Source organism: Anser brachyrhynchus (genome assembly GCF_964034855.1).
Source record: "Anser brachyrhynchus genome assembly, chromosome: 2".
NCBI lineage: Eukaryota > Metazoa > Chordata > Aves > Anseriformes > Anatidae > Anser > Anser brachyrhynchus.
The window spans coordinates 98,349,851-98,369,468 of NC_137695.1; the positions used below are offsets into that span (position 1 = coordinate 98,349,851).

The window sequence follows — 19,618 nt, forward strand, 5'->3', positions numbered from 1 at the left end:
GCACCTGTATGTGCAGCATCGCTCACCTTAAGACTTATTTGAATCGAGCCTGGAAAAACTCATTAAGATCAGCAAAGCCTCTTCTGGCCCTCCCTGGTCCTCAGAAGCTGATGTGCTCCATGGCACCCCATATCTTTACAGGGCTGGAGGTTTCTCCCATCCACCTCCTGCTGTTTCAAGGAAATGATAGGGCAGTGGCCGCCCATTGCCAGGAGCAGCTCTTGCCAGGAAGTGCTTTAATGCAAGGTACATCCTGTGGCTGCCCTTCCTTCTGCACTTCTCCTTTCCCTTACCCCCAGCGGCCTTCTCACGGCTGGCTCCCACCACCCCTGCAAGCCCAGCACTTCCACCTCTGTCCCCATGTGTGCTCTGGGGACACCCACAGCGGTGCCATCCTCCCTCTCCAGATCAGTGCTTATTCTCTGCTCTCACTTCTCCATCTCTTTACTCCTGTTGTGACATCTCTCTCCTCTCTCTTACAGATCCCTTCTCCTGCTCTGTTTCCTCTCAGCATCCCACAGTGATGCCTCTCTCTTTTTACCCCTTTCTTCATTTACTTCCCACCACTCAAGAGGCCGGAGAGCCTCACTGAGGCAGAGGGATGCTCCCCTGGAGCGCGATAGGCTGCAGCCACCAGACCTCATCAGAGATGGTCCCCACCTGAAGAAATTGCTGTGGACAGACTGGACAGGAAAGAGGGTGAGGGAGGAAGTTTAATGAGAAGTGTTTTCCCCAAGCCTGTCCAGCGGGGCCAAAGCCAAGTCTTCTCTCCCACTCACTGGCCAGCTGTGTCCGTTTTCAGCCCTGCAGAAACCCAGCGGTAGAGCTTTAAAAAATAGATAAATAATAAAAAACCTAGATTAATTAGGGATGATCTCATATCTGGTTGTGACTCATCTACTGGAAGCTGCAGCGACCACCACCGCTGTGCTGGGAATCTCACTTTCAAGGGTGTGGTGACATATGCAATTACGAGACAGGGTAATCAAAGCTCAGTCCACTGAGTTATGCTGATAGCAGAGATGTTACAGGCTACCAGTTTTAGGCCCCACACCTGTATGTGCATTCACATGCACATGAATAACACGTGAGCAGCCCCATGGAGCCAGCAGGACTATCCAAGGCTCAGGCATTACCTGAGTATCAAATGTATTTTTGTGTAAGGTTAGAGTAATTTAGTTTGTGGGCACAGTCCTCTCATAAACTGAGAGACCCAGTGGGAGAGAGTCAACCTGCTTTATAAAATTCAGAAAACACAGCCAGTGAGAGGGCTGGTGTGGTCCAGAATCAGCAATGACAGAGATGTCCAAATAACGCGCCTATTACTGACACAAGGTAGGTTTTGCTCCAGGTGTTTTTATATCATTCACCTGATCATCAGAAAGGTCTTTAGGCTTGGTAAAGCTCCAAAGTAAGTGAATCAGGAAAGCCTAACTATGGGATTTCCTCCCCTCTCCTCTCCTCTCCTCTCCTCTCCTCTCCTCTCCTCTCCTCTCCTCTCCTCTCCTCTCCTCTCCTCTCCTCTCCTCTCCTCTCCTCTCCTCTCCTCTCCTCTCCTCTCCTCTCCTCTCCTCTCCTCTCCTCTCCTCTCCTCTCCTCTCCTCTCCTCTCCTCTCCTCTCCTCTCCTCTCCTCTCCTCTCCTCTCCTCTCCTCTCCTCTCCTCTCCTCTCCTCTCCTCTCCTCTCCTCTCCTCTCCTCTCCTCTCCTCTCCTCTCCTCTCCTCTCCTCTCCTCTCCTCTCCTCTCCTCTCCTCTCCTCTCCTCTCCTCTCCTCTCCTCTCCTCTCCTCTCCTCTCCTCTCCTCTCCTCTCCTCTCCTCTCCTCTCCTCTCCTCTCCTCTCCTCTCCTCTCCTCTCCTCTCCTCTCCTCTCCTCTCCTCTCCTCTCCTCTCCTCTCCTCTCCTCTCCTCTCCTTTCTCTTGCAGCAGTAAGGAGGATGCCCCACCTCAGGGGCTGTGGGTTACGACAAGGAGCGTTACTCGTATGAATGAGCCTGTTTTCATCGGAGCAGATGCGGAAGCTGTTACAACCACGACGTTTAGGAAACTGGTGAAAGGAAACAGTCTCTCAGTAGCGTAGGGGCCGGTTCAGGCACTCAGCTCTGGCTGCTGCCCCGAGCTGCGTCCTCACCGCAATGCAGCACGCCCAAGAAGACCCGACTGCACCCAGAGAAGAAGATGATGCCTTTGGGGAAGGTAAAAATCATCTTTTATTCAACTAATATTTCTCTTGTGCAGGCTAGGGGCAGTTTTCTAGCGTTGGTGGTATTTCATGGTAAATCTGAAGTTCTCTGTGGGCTCCAAAGTGGCAGGTTGACCAGGCTTTCTTTTTTTCCCCTGAGAGAATGGAGAACAAGGGCACGCCAGATACAATAACAACAACTTCCACATTGTTCAGCAGCTTGCTTCCCCAGTGAGGAGCTGACTGCAGAAGAAGAAAGCTGGGGGGCCACCAAGTATGTTTGCTACGGCAGCTGCAAAGCAGCACGCTTGGCACTCGGCGCCACAGGTGCAGCTGTCCTTAAAGCAGTCGGGGCTAAAGGCGCCTGCCTACCTAAATCCTCTGAGCAAAATTAGTCTCCTCCTCTCCGGCCACCACAACATGGGGCAGGGTTTCTCATCCCCACAACTGCTTCTGCTCGATTGCTCACTGCTTGCAGCCTGTGCCGCCGCGTACACGTGTTTCGAGCACTACTAGACCACAATAGCAAAGACAGTGAGATAAGGCAGTCCGGAGGAGAAGGACCTAGCCCACAATGTGTAATTTCTGCCGCTGCTTGCTGCTCCCCTCTGCACTCAAGCAGAGGCTGGGGGACAGCCCGCTCATGCAAATCTTCCCCCGGCCCCTGGCAGTTTCCAAGGGAGCTGAAGGCACAAAGAGCCGCCTGGATCGGCTCCAGAGACTGTGAACCTTTAAACTCGCTCGCAGCACAGCTTCAGCAAACCTCATTTAAACAAAGCTCAGCTGCGGTTGGTATGGAAAACTTAGCCGTGAATGGTGCCAAATCGAGTTATCTGAGCCTCAGTGAAAGACATCAGTGCAGAAAAGAAAGCAGCCTCAGTGATGTACTGTCTGTGTTCAAATACATTTCTCACGTATATATGACCCCGCTCCTCGCCCTGTGACACAGTCCTGGCTCAGAAGGGCAACGGATTTGCAGAAAGGAGAGGTCAGAGCATTTGCATTCAGGCAAAAATCCCAACAGGCCAGGGAGGAGCTGACACCACTGGGCAAACCAACTTGCACTGAAAGCTGCATTCCCTGCGGCTTGCCCCCACACAGGTGGAAGCCGCCTTTCACGATAGCTCACCGCCTGCTCCCATTCGACATAGGCATTTTGTGCGTGGGATTTAGGCTTCGTTGCTGTTTCTGCAACCTGTAGTCTATGCTCTTCATCAGAAATGTAGGAGGTAAGGAGAGAGAAGTGTGCAGGTCATTTGACATATATGTTGTGTTATCTAGTGGGAAAGATACAGCACCCAAGAAATGTTCCAGCCTCCCAGCTAGCATGTTTCTGGCAGGGCTGACCCAGTAATAGAGGAGTCTGGCTTTTCAAAGGCAGGGACATTTTTTGGAACCTCTCCATGACCCTGCTTGCAGCAGGAGGTTGGACCTGATGACCTCCGAGGTCCCTTCCAACCTGACTCACCCTGTGAGCCTACGAGCTGGTGTCTGCCTCTTCCACCCACCTGCATGCGGCTGAGGACAAATTCACCCCAGCTTCTCCCCCGGCCAGAGTGCTGGCTCCCACACTTGCCAGCTGGAAGCCCCAGATTAACAAGGCACGGCGCTTGCCTTCCCTTCAGCCTCTCTCCATTCTCCTGAACAGCTCAGCAGGCCAACATTATGTTTTTGGCTGTTATTTCTAGAGCACTGCTGACCCTGGACAGCCCAGCTCGCTCCCCTGGGCTGGGTGGGATCGGCGCGGGGAGGAGCGATGCCTGCTTTGGTTACAGGGCAGGGTGGGGAGAAATGGGCAGTAGCAGACGTGGGAACCTCTTCCAGCCTGCCAAAATCCTGTGTGGATCCTCTGCTGGCCCCTGTAGTGCTTCAGCTGAGCTCCTGAGACCACGCAGATGCACCCGTGCTGGGGGTGGACCTGCTCTTCTTACCCAGGGTAAGATGTTCATCCGCCCAGCTAGGGGGAGGAGAAGCACAGCTCAGCATCCACGTTCCCCTCAACATATTAATCCTGCAGGGGGCTGTGCCAGCGCCAGTGCTCTTAAGCGTGCTTAGGTTGAGACGGGAAATTAAACCCATGTCATTGTGTAACTATACAAGAAATCTATTTCTGTCAGAACCTTGCTAAATCTGGTAGTGCTGGGAGCTGGGTGCGCCTTCCCTGGTGCCTCGGAGGGAATGCGAAGCTGTGACACCTGAAACTTAAAGCTGCAGAGATGTACACACCCGCCAAGACCTGGCTGTGGGTTTTCGGGCCAGATGGAGCCACTTCTCAGGTGCCCAGCTTGGACTTTCAGAACATAGCTTTAAGGGTGTAGGCTTTCTTTTTTTTTTTTTTCTTTTTTTTTTTCACATCTGGCATGATTTGGAAATGGATGGTGGCACCCATGCACCTTTTTAAGTTGTGCCGGTGGTTAGCTACTGTCACAGTTAAAAACTGCTACATCTTACTTTTGGTGTTAATTTGTCTTGGTTTTGGAGTTTGTTGCCCTCTTGTCCAGGAGAGCAAAGAACTTGCTCTTGCTGTAGGTGTGTGCCTAATAATTACCCACAGGCTGTGATCACACCACTCTTGCCCTTTGTCAAACAGACTGCTGTCGATGACTGTTTCTTCATAAAGTGTGAGTTTTAATCCTTTAAGCATTTTTATGGATGTACTTGGAACCATCCTCTTGGGGATGTGGACACCAGCATGGAGCAGTCTTCTCCAAGACTGCTACACCAGTGACAAATCCAGAAGTTACATGATCTGTTCTTAATATATATATGTGTGTATATATATATACATATACACACATAACATCAGGGCTGCTTCAAGGATCAATTAATAGGTAGAAGGACTTCTTGAGTCACTTTGGGTTGCAGCATCACATAAGAGGATCCTCCTCATCAGATTTTCCTCTATAATCCTCAAGTCTTTCAGCATCAAAATTTCTCAGAACGTGGTTAACACTATCCCATAGTCATGGCCTATATCCTTCACTCCCAGACCGGCCCATACTAAGACCAGATCAATCAGCTCACTCTCTCAGTAGTGTTTTCTCCCAGTTACCAAGCCAGGCATTGGGCCATCTACACATTCAGTCAGTCATGACATAAAGTTCCCTTTCAGGTCATGCGCATAGAGTTAAACCCCATAGGGACAGACCCAATCCGTGCAGGTCCTCACTAAACCTAGTCATCCTTGATGACTCTTCATCTGGGTTACTTCTGTCACTCATACTTGTTTTTAACCCATCCAGCATGCCCAAAATTGATCTACCCCACTTCAAGTTTCTTAGTCAAGCTCTCATGCAGTACCAAGTCTTATTTCTCACAGAAGTCCAAGTTTAGTATCAACACAATTATTTTCTATAAAACCCTAATGAGTGCCACGGGTTGTATTCCATCTCCTTTAATTTTGCTTATATGACTCCTACATCAGCTGTTCCATGAGGAGGCCAGGACCACCGCCAGGCTGCCACACCATTAGTGACAGAGCATTAACTCATAGTTCTCTGGAAATCCTGTGGTATTTCAAGTGGTTTTTGAAATCAACAGAGAGCTCCTTGGATAATTCTCTTCAAAGCTATCATTTAAAATCCTCCTTTGGGAAAGGTAAGGGGAAAAAAGTATTTTCACATTGATATGTACTGTTAGCTGGCACTGGTATTTTCCAACATGCATACAGAAACATTTGTAGGAAACGTCTGTATTATCTGTGGCATTATCAATAATGTCACTATTTTTGTCTACTCATGCTCCCATAGCATTGTTTTTCCTTACTGTACATTGAAATCCCAAGGCACAGGGCTGGGTGTGACTGAGTATAGCATACATCATACCTTCCCAAAAAAATCAGGCTGACTTCCTGCAATAACTATTCAAAGCTCAAAAATGCTCATCCACAAAGAAAACCTGCTAATTAATTTTCTTGTTTTCTAATAACACCCTTGCACTTACATAGTGCTACCTCCCTCAAAGTGTCTATGGAGACATTGCAAAAAAACTCTGCTTAGGTTCAGTGGAGCACAACTACCTCTTGTCTGCAGCTTGGCCATTGTGCAGCAGCTCACAGCTGTATTATGAAAAAGTTCAGAGAAAAAAAATGTTTTGGCCTCTTGAAAGTACAGGCAGTGATACATTTCACATCTTTTATGGCCTTCATCACCATGCTGATTCAAGCATGGGAGCATGGGAGGCATGACACCATGGGACTAGGGCAGGGGGCTTGGCACAGCCAGAGCTCATGGATCAGTAAAGAGACATCCATGCAGTTTGCAAGTTCTCAGCTCAGCACTGCAAGCAATGGGTCCAGACATTTTGCTAGCAACGATCAATGTATTTAACCTGGAAATGCAGAGGACAGATAGAAATTAGTCTGTGGTTTGTTACAGATATTTTTATGCAGCTGCTCCACCCTTACCTTTCCTCACATCTCATCCCACTGAAGCCTGCCTCCCTTTTCAGGAGAGAGAAGAGTTTTAGGTGAGGGTTTGGGATCAGCTTTGAGGCTTAGCTGAAATGAAATGTAGCTACTGTTCACAGCCACGTGCACCTCCTGGTTTACTGTAGCATAGCTGGTGATGTTAGGGAAAAATGAGGATGAAGTCTTGGGTGCTCCCCTGGTCACTGTGAGAGCAGGGATCCTTGTCCTGCAGCCCACCTCCACCCCTACCTGTCCTTTCAGCTCATCTCACGTGCCTGGTGATGGAGAAGGCGTGCGGCACACTCACTGCGGCGCAGGGGAAGGAAAAGTCCCCACTCTTCATCACCAAGGCAACGGTGTTGGCTTGAACTAGATAGATTTTAATACGAGGCGTTTGGCCTATAAACTCAGGTTTGAGCATGTTTCTCCAGGAACACAGACAGACCCACTTGGAGGGCAGTGCCGAAAGGAGGCCACGCACCATGGCACAGCTCCGCCTGTTCCGGTTTATACTCACCTGCTTCGCACAGCTGCTGCTCGGGGCTTTGCTCCTCGGGCAGGCAGAGAGCTGTGCAGGCGGGTTCGAGCTTTTCGGGTGCGAGGAGGTGGCGTGGGATGCCCGTCCCCACCCCGGACATCCCCACACCAGCCCGCCCTGCTTCCAGCTGTCCCAGGGCAGCTGGAGTCCTATTTTTAACAGGGCGTCGCAGCAGGGATGATTGAGTCCTTCAGGCCTGAAATTAAAAAATAATTGAAATCAGAGGCACTTTCTGCTTTGTTGTCTCCCTATTTTTTAATTAAAGGTCTTTGATCTTTTCTTTTTTTTTTTTTCCCCCTTTCTCTGTGTCTGGATGGCAACTTGTTTGGTTTGCATTTGTCGGCAATATTTCTGGATCACTATTAATAACAACAGGAAGGGAAAAAACAGGTCAAATAATAAACAAGCAGCATTTAACCAGCCCTCAGAAAAAAAAAGGAAGGTACTTACAAGCCAGAGAGAGGCCACAGACGGTGGTGCTCAGGCGACCTTCTAGGCTTTCCAAACCAGTGTCTCATCAAAGCTTGAAGAAAAACTGCCTTCCTTTCCATAATTTTATTCACATTTTTTAGATACTTTCCTTACAAAGCTCTGTGAAATACAAGGGTTTTTTGTTTGTTTTGTTGGTGGTGGTGGTGGTTTGGTTTGGTTTGGTTTGGTTTGGTTTGGTTTGGTTTGGTTTGGTTTGGTTTGGTTTGGTTCAGTTCGGTTCGGTTCGGTTTGGTTCGGTTTTGTCATCCAGTCCCCCTATTAAAGTCACAAAATCGATGTGTACCCGGAGCAAGCTGATGGCACAAACAACGCCACCCCGTTAACGATGCAGGGCACAGCTCGCTGCCGGCGAAGCAGCCTTCCGCCCGTGTGTGTGCTGAAAACAAAGGTTTGTGGCTGCTGCGCCGGGGGCGCGACACACAGAGCAACCCGCTCAGGAAGTGCAGGGTTGAAGGCTGTGAGTAAAAACGAGAGAAAACAGCACCAGGACGTGAATTAAAGGGGCAGGACGGAGCAGCCAGGCGCTTGGCAAGGCCGCCGAGGCACCACAAGGCCGACGGTGGGCTGGTTTCTCGATGGTAGGGGTGTTGTCAGGCCCTGCAGAATGTCAAGCAACATTTCCAAAGCTCAGACCTGCCATCTAAGAGCAGAGAAATGATAACAGGGTAACAGGTGAGGCAAACCCGCTAGGAAATGCTCAGCACAACAGGTTTAATGCTGCATAATTTACAGATAGGAAAGGGGGATGACATTGGCTCACTCTGGTTTAAATGCAAGGAGCCTGGAAATTGGAAAGTTCGGGGACCCAGAGCTTGGAAATGATGCCTGGAGCTTAAACAGTTGGTAAAAAGATGGAAAGACAAAAAATGAGGAGGACCCCACATATAATTAATGACCCACCCCACAGAGAAGGAAAGACACTGAAAATACTCAAGCCCCCTCCTTGACCCAGGACCCTCGATGAAATGACCGCCCTGGGAAGCCAAACCCAACACTTCCCCAAAAGCCAGAGGTGTGCGCAGCATTGCACGCGAGCTCTTGCAACACCTCCCATTTCATCATGTCAGCATCGCTCAGCACACAGACTCCATGGAGAAAAGGGAGTTTTATTCGCATCCTTCTCACCCCGTGCTAGCTCGGGGCGGTGGAATAGCTCTGCTGGGAGCGTGGATGTGAGCAACAAGGCACTGCAGTTATTTTAGCACGCTTGCTGTGACTCTGTAGAATGAGATTGAGAGCTCCCTGAGAGTTTCAGAACCCCACATACTAGACGTCCTCACTTGAGGAGAAAAAAGAAAAAGACCTGAGAGGACCCAGCTAATGTTATGGTGCTAACAGAGGTAGCACAGAGCAAATGAGATTATTTTTTTTCTGCCTCAAACATCACAGTTTCTTAGTGGTGACGATGTACAGAGCAGAGAGAGCGCAGCCCGCCTCCTCTAGGGAATCATTGACTTCTGTGGTAGCATCTGGAGAAGCTGCCTTGTTTATAAATGGGATGGTTTGGGGAGCTTTGGTTACGTCAGGACTGGTGGATCGGGCCATAACGCGCACTGCGCACACTGTGCCGGCACATTTCCTTCCCATTGGCATCTCGCAGAAAGAATTTAGAGTTGTAGATAGATTTGAAGCTAGATAGCATCTCTGAGATCCCACGGCAAACATATGTGAAGAGTGCCACACTGGCAGTGCGCTCACACATTTAACAAGTGAGGCTCTTTTTTATTAAGAGAGGGGTGGAAACATCGAAAAGAATCCATATAAAAATATTGCCAAAGATAAACGAAGCCACAGGAGAAGCAGAGCCCGCCAGCACTGCTGAGCACTGCTCTGGAGCTGGATGGCTATAGCTTTTTTTAAATTATTACTATTTATTTTCACATGGAAAAATGGGCAGTTTAGAAGGTCCTGAGCTGCTCTGCCTCTCCTGCCGCTCTGTGGAGCTTCCTGCCCTTTCTATTCCTGATGCCGGCCACGAGCCAAGGAAGAGTTAGCTTAATCAGCAACACCAGCCACTGATTAGTGCCAAGCTGCTGTCGTTAATCGCTTCCAAAAATCACTGCGCCGAAAATAGTACCCAGGGTCAGATGCTCCAAAACTGGCCTCGTTTCGCTGGTGTCACGTAACCTCCGCTGCAGCGCCAGGCCGCGCCCCCGAGGCAGCACTATTTCTTTGCTTTACAGCTCATATCATCTGTGATATCTTTTTAATTCATTTCCCTTCGCAGCCCCAGTGGCACGAGAAGCTGCCCTTCACCTTCCCTGGAGGAAGCGAGTCCTGCACGTGGTTAAACACCCTCGCGTGAAGGGCAGGCTGGACCAGCACACAACCTGCATCCCCCCAAAAAAAGACGTACACCGTGCTGTCCTGAGGGCTCGGTCAGCGCTGCAGACCCCCCTCTGCTCTGGAATCTCAGCCCAAATATTTGGCAGATGCTCTTCGGGCTCCTTGCATGACACAGGCAGCGTGTTCAGCGCGCTCCCCCGAATGGCATTTCATGTGCGCTGCACTTGTTTTGTATCTGCTATATTTATGCTGCAGAAATATGCGCCGATGAGGAAAAGGGGGCCGTGGGGGTGTCTCGGAGGCAGTGGGGTTATGGAGACTTGCGCTGCAGTCACCATACTGCCGTCGGTCTGGAAGAGATTTCAGGGCAACTGTGGTTTTACAGAGGATGGAAATTGCTCGGAGCCTTATCCCAGAGGACTCTTCTTGGGTTTCTGCTGCAAAAACTGTCATGTGAGGAGCTGGCAGGAATCCAGATGGCCACCAATGTAGCCTTCCCACAGGGCACATGATTCCGTAATTGTCTGGCTCCTTCCCCTCCACCCCAGCCTTCGCATCTTTCTCCTACCTGACCATCATCTTCTCCAGATCGTGCTCTTCATCCCTGCTGTTTCTTTGCCTTCTTGCCATGACCCGTGGGACATGCTGAGCAGGAGGAAGGCAGAGGCTGTCTCTGTGCTGCTGCTGGAGGGCACTGCAAGGCAGACCATAGTCCTGACCAAGGATACCTTCAGTGGGTGCTAACATGTCCCACAGTGCCTCACTCCATGTTATAACCATGCTTTGTTAGGCCCTGGCACAGGCTGCCCAGAGAAGCTGTGGATGCCCCATCCCTGGAGGTGCTCAAGGCCAGGCTGGATGGGGCTTTGGGCAGCCTGGTCCGGTGGGAGGTGTCCCTGCACCTGACTTCAAACCAGCTCAATGCCAGCAGCACAGCTGGCAGCTTGCACTCCCAAAAAGCCTCATACAGCACCATACCTGCCGCTTTAGGTCTCTGATCGCCGCCACGGCTTTGATCACGGCGTTGCATTGCTGACTTCCAGCTGTCCAGGAAAGCAAAACAATGTCCCAACAGTTCCTCTCACACCTTAATTAGGAAACTAGGGACGTGTTTCGAACCCCAGGAGGGGACAGGCAGGAGGGCAGAGCTGCAGTAACAGAGGTGCCACCGCAGGCAGGGAGAGCGGCTCCGCTGGGCCCGGTCGCTGAGCAGGCCGAGAAGCAGGAACATGCTGCTCCCTCCAGCCCACTTGCGAGGAGATCCTTGCCACAAAAAACCTGCTCTGGGAAGGGGCTGGAGCCCACCGGGGCTGATTTTGAAGGGGAAGAGTTCTGGGGGGAGAAATAGTAACATTAGTGGCTCCTGATCCCCTAAGTTAATGTACGTGAGGGCAGGTAGGGTGTGTGCTTGTGAACATGCCTTCTGAAGGGAACTTGCTACCTTCAGGTGCTGGTGGATGCAGCTGCCTCAGACCACCACAAGTGCAGCAGGGTGTGATGAAGACTCCCCTTTCTGTCCCTAGCCCTCACCCTCTGCACCCATATCTTGCTTTTCCTTGGTGTTCCAAGTGTGCCCTGACCACCCTGTGGTAATGCGCCCTGTGTAGTACACCCACTGTGTTACACACGCTGCAGTCATTCCCAAAGATCCAGCGGTGCCGAGCACCTGGCCAGAGGCCCCGGGAGGTTGAATCTGTCCCTGAGCCACTCCAGAACAGCAGCTCGAGTGACCTGACTTTCCCATAAATCGCCCTGAGAGCTGCAGGTGGAAAGTTTTGCAAAAGCGACGCGAAGAAGAAAGCAAAATGAGGAACTTGAGGGTGGGGCAGCAACACAGTGATGGGAAGTAGAAGGGGGGAAATGGTTGCACAGTGGTTACAGGGTGCAAGCGGTGAAAAACAAGTGGGTATCAAAAGCTTCTAGAAGGAGAGCAAGCAGAGTTAGCTACGGGGCGACGGTGAGCACAAGTCAGATCACTGAGCAGGCTCATCTGGCAGAGAAGGTAGAAATACAGGAACGGAGTCAACCCAAGGAGCAGGACGGGCAGGGCGAGGTGCAGAGAGCAGGAGAGCTGTGGCAACACAGGACGTTGAGCTGGGAAAAGTGATCGTGGGCTGGTGTAGGGTCAGCCTTGCCCAGGTTGCTTATGACAGATTGCCCAGTTTTTTGCTCATGAAAAAAAAACATGCACAAATAGTCTGCCTTAAAGGCCAGGGGGGCCTAATCTGCATCAGAAAACCAAAGCTCCAAGCCACTGTCTGGTGGCCACTTCCTCCAGCGTGTTTGCTGATCCGAACACGCTAATGAGAGGCGTCCATGCAAATTGCCCCCTGCATGGTCTGCTGCCACCAGCCCCCGCTTTCAGGTGTCTGAAATCACACAGGACTAGGCTGAGCCTTTGTATCTGCACAATAGGCATATGTCCCTGTGGCACACCAGGGAATGGGCAGCGACGCCCCACACTCTCGCCAAGGTCCTCACAAGGTCTTCCCTCTGAGTACTTTATGGGGGTAAGGGACTTTCCCCCAGACCTCCTTCTTTCCAGGTTTCTCTAGAAGACGACTGCAGTGGAGCCGAAGGCCATTGCTTTGGTCTTGCTGTTCTGCTGAATCAGGATGATGGCAAAACTGAAGTATTTGTCATTACATTCCCCACTCAGAGTGGTGTGTAACATAATGGGGCCAGTACCTACAGGGGCCCACCGGACAGCTGGGGAGGGACTCTGTGTCAGGGGGTGTAGCGATAGGACAAGGACTAATGGCTTTAAACTAAAAGAGAGTAGGTTTAGGTTAGCTATAAGGAAGAAGCTCTTCACTCAGAGGGTGGTGAGGCCCTGGCACAGGTTGCCCAGAGAAGCTGTGGATGCCCCATCCCTGGAGGTGCCCAAGGCCAGGCCGGATGGGGCTTTGGGCAGCCTGGTCTGGTGGGAGGTGTCCCTGCCCATGGCAGGGGGTTGGAACTGGGTGGGCTTTAAGGTTTCTGCCAACCCAAACCATTCTGTGATTCTGTGATTCTGTGATGTGTATCAGCCAGAAAATCCTGCTCAGACCTTGCAAGAAGCCTTCCAGGTGTCTGGGAGGAGCACAGCATTTAGGTATGCCCTAATCTCTTCCTTGGAAATCCTGATTTGCTCTTTGGCCCGGGAGCAAAGGCTAATAGAAAGCAAAGTGCTCCCGTAAAGCCCAGCAGGTAATTTAAGAACTCAGGCTTAGATCTCTCAAGTATAACGTGGGCTGACATCGCTGGGAACTGGTGCTTGTAAAGGTGCATGGGAGCTGGCGGAGGATAAAGTACACGACAACTGACAGTTGCTGTTTTGGAGAGGTCACTGTGTTTTCTGGAGACAAAGTCAGAATCAGCTTTGCTGTTGTCACTTAGAAATTGCGCTGGGGACATCCATGCTGACCTGTTTTTAACACAACAGCAGATTACACTGCAACCCGGTGAATAATTTATAGGAGCAGCAGCATGATCAGAGCCATGACACAATGGCAGCTTCGGTTCCTGCCTAACGATGGAGGGAGGCAGAGCTCTCTGGCATTTTCCACCGAATTAGCAAAACAAGACACACGTGGGATGACTGACCCGATCCTTTCAAAAGCGTGTGTGTCAGGATGAATGCATGTTCAGAAGGGCTATGTGGGGCAAAGATTTTATCTAGAGCATCCTTAAACCTCCTCAGCCTCCTAGCAGCTTTGACAAGCAACAGCCCTGGGAGCAGGGAAGTGGGAATGCATATGTAGGGGTGAGGGTGAAGAGAGGAGTGAATAAGATTTCCGTGTTTGCTATGCAAAACTCTATTGAGAAACCAAGAGAAACAGCTCATACATCCCCAGTACATGTATTTGCATAGGATTGAGAACATTTCCTTGAAAGAGGAGGCTGCAAATGAAGGAGGCGTTTGCGTCTGCAACCTTAGGTTCCAAAAACCTTCTTATCTTCCGATACGACTGACAGGGCCAGAGGGAATTTGCAACATGGGGCACACAGGGTAATTGCCAGGAACCACTGTAGGAGGCTCAAGGTTGCAGTAAGATGCTGCAATTAGCAGACGGCACTGGAAACCTTTAACAAATTAACCAGACTTCCACAGTGAGAGCTGCCACCCCCTGAAAGGCTGAAATGGACTCAAAAGCATATTAAGTATGCATGATGAGACATTTATAGCTTTCAGCATTGCCACAAATATTCCCTCTCCTCTTCCCCTGACATTCCACAGCCCGAAGCGTGCAGCTGCCTTTTTCCAGAGAGCAACTTCTCTGCCTTGCCCCCCCTGCTCACTTCGCGTGAGAAACACGCGAAGCAGGGGCAGAACTGGTTCAGGCAGAGGCACACCACAGATGACCCTAAAAATGTACCCAGAAACCTACAACAGCACCTCTGTGCCTCTGGAAATGTCACCCCCAGGACCACTGCCGAGCTCAGAAGCTTTGGGAAGAGCCTGCAGGTCCCAGAGGTCCGCACGCCCCTGCGAAGAGCACCCATTTATGATTTTTATGCTTTTGCTGAATCTGGAGTGGTTTTCTCTCATTTCTGCTTCTGAGGGCTACAGGGTGCTGTTTATATTCGGCATACAATATAAATACCACATGTTCATTATTACTGCTGAAAATTACTTAAGATTATAGGTCAGCTGGAATTGGCAGCTCGGATTTTTTATTCAGTGAGCTTTTTTTTTTCTTTTTTTTTTTTTCCCCTCCAAGAACAATGCTTTGTGAAACCCAAACTCTTTGTTGTCATTTCACAAACTTCTCTGTACAGTATCATCCTGTGTGTGGCAGGTCTGTGTGCTCCGTCGACAACATTTGCATTTGAAAGGGCGAATCTGACCCAAATGGGGAAAGACAGGGGCGTACAGGGAGAGTACCAGTAGTGCCACCTCCCAAACTGTGTCGATTTACCAAACCCACAGCCTTGCCAGGGGTTCCCAAAAGAAGCACTTTCAGTTGTTTCAGAGACACAAGGGAGAGCTTGTTGAAGGACTCTGCAGCAGCTTGAAGTGTTGGAAGAGGGACAGCAGATTGCATATAAATATATATATATATAAACATATATAAAAACCCACATAAACATATACAAAAATAGTAAAAAAAAATAAGCTATGGGTGTTTGGTACTTCTGTTGGGTGATGTCTGGAGTAAAGCCTCATACAAAAAAAAAAAAGAAAAAAAAGAGCTGTGGAAGGGAAAGGGCAAAGTCCTAAGGCCAGCAATAAATATATTCAGGATCCTTACCTCTACAGAGAGATGTGTTTATAGTAACTAGGACTGTGTATTTTGGATGGAAGACTGAAATTGAAGAAAATTTCCTTTTCCCTACAGTCTCTGGGAAAATGCAGCATTTCTGCCTTTTTTTCTTTCTCAGTGTGGTGCAGGAGGGAGGGCTCGGAGGAAGAAATTTTAGTCCCATCTGTTGGTGTGCTCCTTCCTCTTGGACCTGGTTTAGTGGATGACTTTGGTGGTAGGGTGATGGTTGGACCAGATGATCTTGGAGGTCTTTTCCAACCTTAATGATCCTGCGATTCTCTATATTCACCTTTCACTGCTGTTTGCAGCCCTCAGTGTACCCTGGTGTAGGGTCTGCTTGCGTACAGGTTACTGAAGGCAGCGGAGGGGCCAGCGAGCATCCTATGGATGGGGGCAGAGACCTGGGGCAGCCTCTCCCTGCCCCTCTCCTCTTGCTCAAACCGACCCAAAATTAATAATAATAATAATAGTAATAGTAATAATAATAAATCGATAATAGAAATGATAAAAAATTGATAATAGTAAATTAATAATAAAAATTAATAATAATGAATTAATGATAATAATAATGAAGCCAGGAAAAGCCAAAAATACATGGCCCGGGTTCACAGGGAGCTGATTGTCCCCCCCCAAAAAAACTGCAAAGCCAAAGGCAGCGGCACCGGGACGAGCCGGGGGGCGCCTGCGGGACCCCGCACCGCCCGCGGGGGCGGGCCACGGCCGCGCAGCGCCTCCGCCTCCCCTTCCTCCTCCTCCCCCTCCTCCTCCTCCTCCTCCTCCTCCTCCAGCAGCTCCGCAAGGAAAAGCCGGCAGCGGCTGCGCTGGCTGCCAGAGCGGCGGGGCAGTGCGAGCGGCGAGAGGCTGCTCCCCATCCTCTTAAAAAAAGAAAAATTAATAATAATATTAAAAAATATTGAACATTATTTTATTATCGCCGGGGATGGGGCGGCGCTGCGGCCGCGGAGCCCGGGGCTGCGGCGGTGGGCGAGCGATGTCCCGGGGCGGGCTGTGAGCCGCGGCAGCCCCGCCGACAGCAGCAGGTACCGGGGGGCACCGGGGGGCACCGGGGGGAGGGAGGGGTGCGGAGCTGCCGGCCCCCGAGGTGGTTCAGCTGAGCCCTGCTGCCAGGAGAGAGGCGTCGGGATTTGGAGGAGGGAGGTCGGGCTTCTGCTGGCTCCGTCGTGTGCGCTTTGGGGCTGGGAACGGGAAAATCTCGGCTGGGGGGCGTTGGTGAAGGGGTTGGGGAAGCTGCCTGGGGGAGCTGTTTAATGTTTCCGTGGAAGTGCTCAGCCGTCTTCCCACCGCCTCTCCCCGAGGCTCAGCGTTTCCCTGGGTCCCGTCTTTCTGTTTCCAGTGAGCTTTTATGGTATTGCCGGTTTGAGGCGAGCTCAGACCCTCTTTAAGTTCTCCGTTCGGTCCCTGGCTCGTTCCCAAGGGCTGATGCAAACATCTTGCACGCTGGCATTGCTCTTCGGTTTACCTCTGAGTGCCCTGGCTGCCAAAGGTCGTCCTAATCCCACGCCAGGTCTTCCTATCGCTGGTTTGCTGTCCCTCATTCAAAGTTTCAAAAAAACCCTTCTGGAAGCTGTGCGTGTGTGTGGCCACCCTGCCTCCGCGCCCTTTCGCACACCCCTCTGCTACGAGCTCGGTGCGTTTCCAGCCCGATTTCTGCGTTCGCTAATTAATCCGGCCGCGCGCTCTGCCCCGCGCCTCCTAATTATTACCGTGTTTCAGCTGCTGTCACGCAGCTGGAGCCCCGGGCAAGGAAGGCTCCCGTGCAGGAACATTATCTTCATATCCCCCCGTGGCTAATTAGGTTTCGCAAGCGTCGCTCTCCTCCAGAATAAACAAAAAAAAAGAGGGAGCAGACCCAAACGGGGGGCTCGAGGAAGAAGGGGCGAGAGGAAGGTGTCTTTCCTGGAGAGGTTCCTGTGCTCGCTGCCCAGCCTCCTGTGGGATATTCCCTGCGCTGGTCCCCGCGACGTGAGCTGTTTTTTTGGAGAGCGGCGTCCGCTGGGACGAGCGAGCAGCCCTGCTTTGTAACCCTACCGGGCACGCACGGCAGATTGCTCCACGCCAGCCCCAAGGCTTCAGTAAGTACGGGAGGGCAGGTATCAGGCAGCGTGAGCCATCTGAAGGCACCAAGCGCATCTTTTCTCCCATAAATTCAGCATTTTCTTGGCCCGCAATTAAATCCTAGGACAGTCTCTTAAGATGGTGTCTGTGCTGCCTGTTGGTGCAGGCAAGCACAGTGTTGTGGACTTTAAAAATCCCACATCCATAACCCGATGCTGGTTTAAATGCTGACATCCAGCAGTGCTTCCTCAGTAGGGTGCGGGTGTTTTGTTTGCTTGTGTGCGTTGGTTTTCTTTCTAAGGAGCAACAGGTTGCGTTTATTTCCAGGTTCCTGCTCAAGGAACGGAGCAATTAGCTTTTCTGTGTCTCTGCACTCCTCTCTAAAATAACAGCACGGTTACGTCTTGGGGGTTTTAATAGAATTAATATTTCTCAAATGTTTGGGAATGCGTTATGGGAGAGGTCTGATTTGTGCAGGGGGGATCCCCAGCATCCTTCAGTGACCAGGCTGCTCTACTTCCTTGCAGTCTCAAGGCCCTTGACCACTCCATTCAACCTTATTTTATTTTATCACAGAGCAAACGCTGGGGGTACCAGCTGCACAAAGCATGCCCCCAGAGCCACCCGGAGCTGCCTTCTGCTCCGTGATGCTTTTAAACCCCAGCGAGGAGGAAGGTAACCCCCCGACAGCACCCGCCCCGGGGAAAGGTGCCAGGGGGAGGCTGCCCTGCTTCCCCGCTGGGAAGGAGTGGGAGCGAAGGCGGAAGGCAGCGGTTGCTTTTGCCAAAAAAGGGATGGCTGCTCCAGCTTTTCTATTTTTTTTTTCCCTTTCTATATGTGTGGCAGGGACAAGCAGCTCGTGGACAACCCACTCGCTGGGGTATTTTCCCGCAGCGGAGCTAAGGGGAGGTGGGCGGTTCATGCCTGCAGCATGGAGCTTCGGCTGCAGGGAGACGAGGAGGGTGGGGAGGAGGGCAAAGTGGGGAGGAGAGCAGTGCCTGCACACACACACTGCTTGTCAGAGAGGACCAGGACCTGAATTAGTCTCAGATGGGGGCCTGTCACATCGCTTTCAGGCTATGTGGTTCCTGGATGGCTCTATTAACACAATGCTAAGAAATCTGATTATCTTCCCACCTCGCAGGAGCTCAGAGGTCGCTGGTTTTGCCCTTTCAACTTCCATTGCTTGCTGCTTTTCCAAGGGGGTGTGTTGGCTTGTTCGAGTGTTTTCTCGGTAAGAGATTTTGGAAATGATGAGCAAGAGAACTCACCAGCTCCTTTTGCACAGGCCGTGGCCCAAGGGAGGGCTGGCTGCACCCCGGGGAGCAGTGGGGTCCAAGCAGGGGCTTTGTGTGTTTGCTCCTCGCAGTGCCTGGTGCTGCTCCCATCTTACTGCCACACTTATATCACAGCCCAGGGCTGTGTCCAGGGGGTTGCATTCAGTTCCCTGAGAGTTTGGGCTCTCCAGCTGTAGCTTTTAAGTGTCTTTGCTGCTGGGGCTGCTGCTGTTGGGAACAAAAAGCGCCCCCCCCCCCCCCCCCCCCCCCCTTCCTGACATGGCCCAGGCACCCAGGACCAGGCTGTAGCCCAGCCGTGATCAAAAAGCAGGTCCCGGGATGTGCTGCCCCGCTCACTGCAAGGTGCAGAGAAGAGCAGGTCCCCTGGCACTCTGCAGTTGCTTTTGGCAGCCACAAGCACAGACCTCACCTTAGTCTTCGTATGCAAGCTCTGCACCCGGTGGCCTTTGTAAGAAGCAAGTCCTTTGAGCGTGACACAGGAACTATCTGTTGTTTTTTTTTTTCTCTTTAAAGTTGCCTTTTTCTGCTGTGTTTTTATGTCACAAGGGTACCCTCTAATTTTTACCCCCCAACCAGCACAAAAGAAATGATGGATTAGTGCAGAAGTATCTTAGCATCTTTCTTCTCTTCAGTGGGAGGCACAAATCGAAGCTGACAGTTCCCTGGAACCAGCGCAGCCCGTGAAGTAGCCACAATAATACATTTAATCTGCCAGCCCTTTCAAAGCATCGGGAGCACTACGGTCCCTGACGCCTCAAGAGAGCTGACCTTGCCTGGCAGAGCCAGACACCTCCTTACTGCTCCACCAGCCCTCAAGCAGCCCCGTTAGCCACTGCTGCTAGATCTCCCCAGGCCAGGCAGCCTGCTGGTAGACTTTCAGCAGCACCAGATCGATTTCAAATAATCGCTTCTCCAAGGCACTCCTGTTTTGTGATTCAAAAAATATACATATATACTTAGCTGCAGCACCCAGAGATTTGTCAGACTTGATCTTGTCCTAAAAATATCACTGATGGGAAAACCTCAAGCCGTCCATCAACTCAAAAAAAGCTTGAGGAGCTGCAGCAGAGAAAATCCATCCAGTCATCACTGAG

The 19,618-nt window shown here is 51.0% G+C and overlaps 1 protein-coding gene across 2 annotated transcripts in view; it reads left to right on the forward strand.

Annotated features, from left to right (window-relative positions):
* The first annotated feature begins 2,029 nt into the window (after window positions 1-2,029).
* Window positions 2,030-19,618, forward strand: part of RIPOR2 (RHO family interacting cell polarization regulator 2) — a 61,935-nt gene continuing 44,346 nt past the window's right edge. Inside the window, exon 1 of one of the 2 annotated variants that reach the window (XM_080580566.1) lies at window positions 2,030-2,194. In XM_080580566.1, the coding sequence (XP_080436692.1) occupies window positions 2,134-2,194 (61 nt within the window). In that variant the 5' untranslated portion in view covers window positions 2,030-2,133. Of the gene's footprint in view, window positions 2,195-15,934; window positions 16,191-19,618 lie in introns of those variants that run through there. The other variant, XM_080580567.1, reaches the window with a different exon arrangement.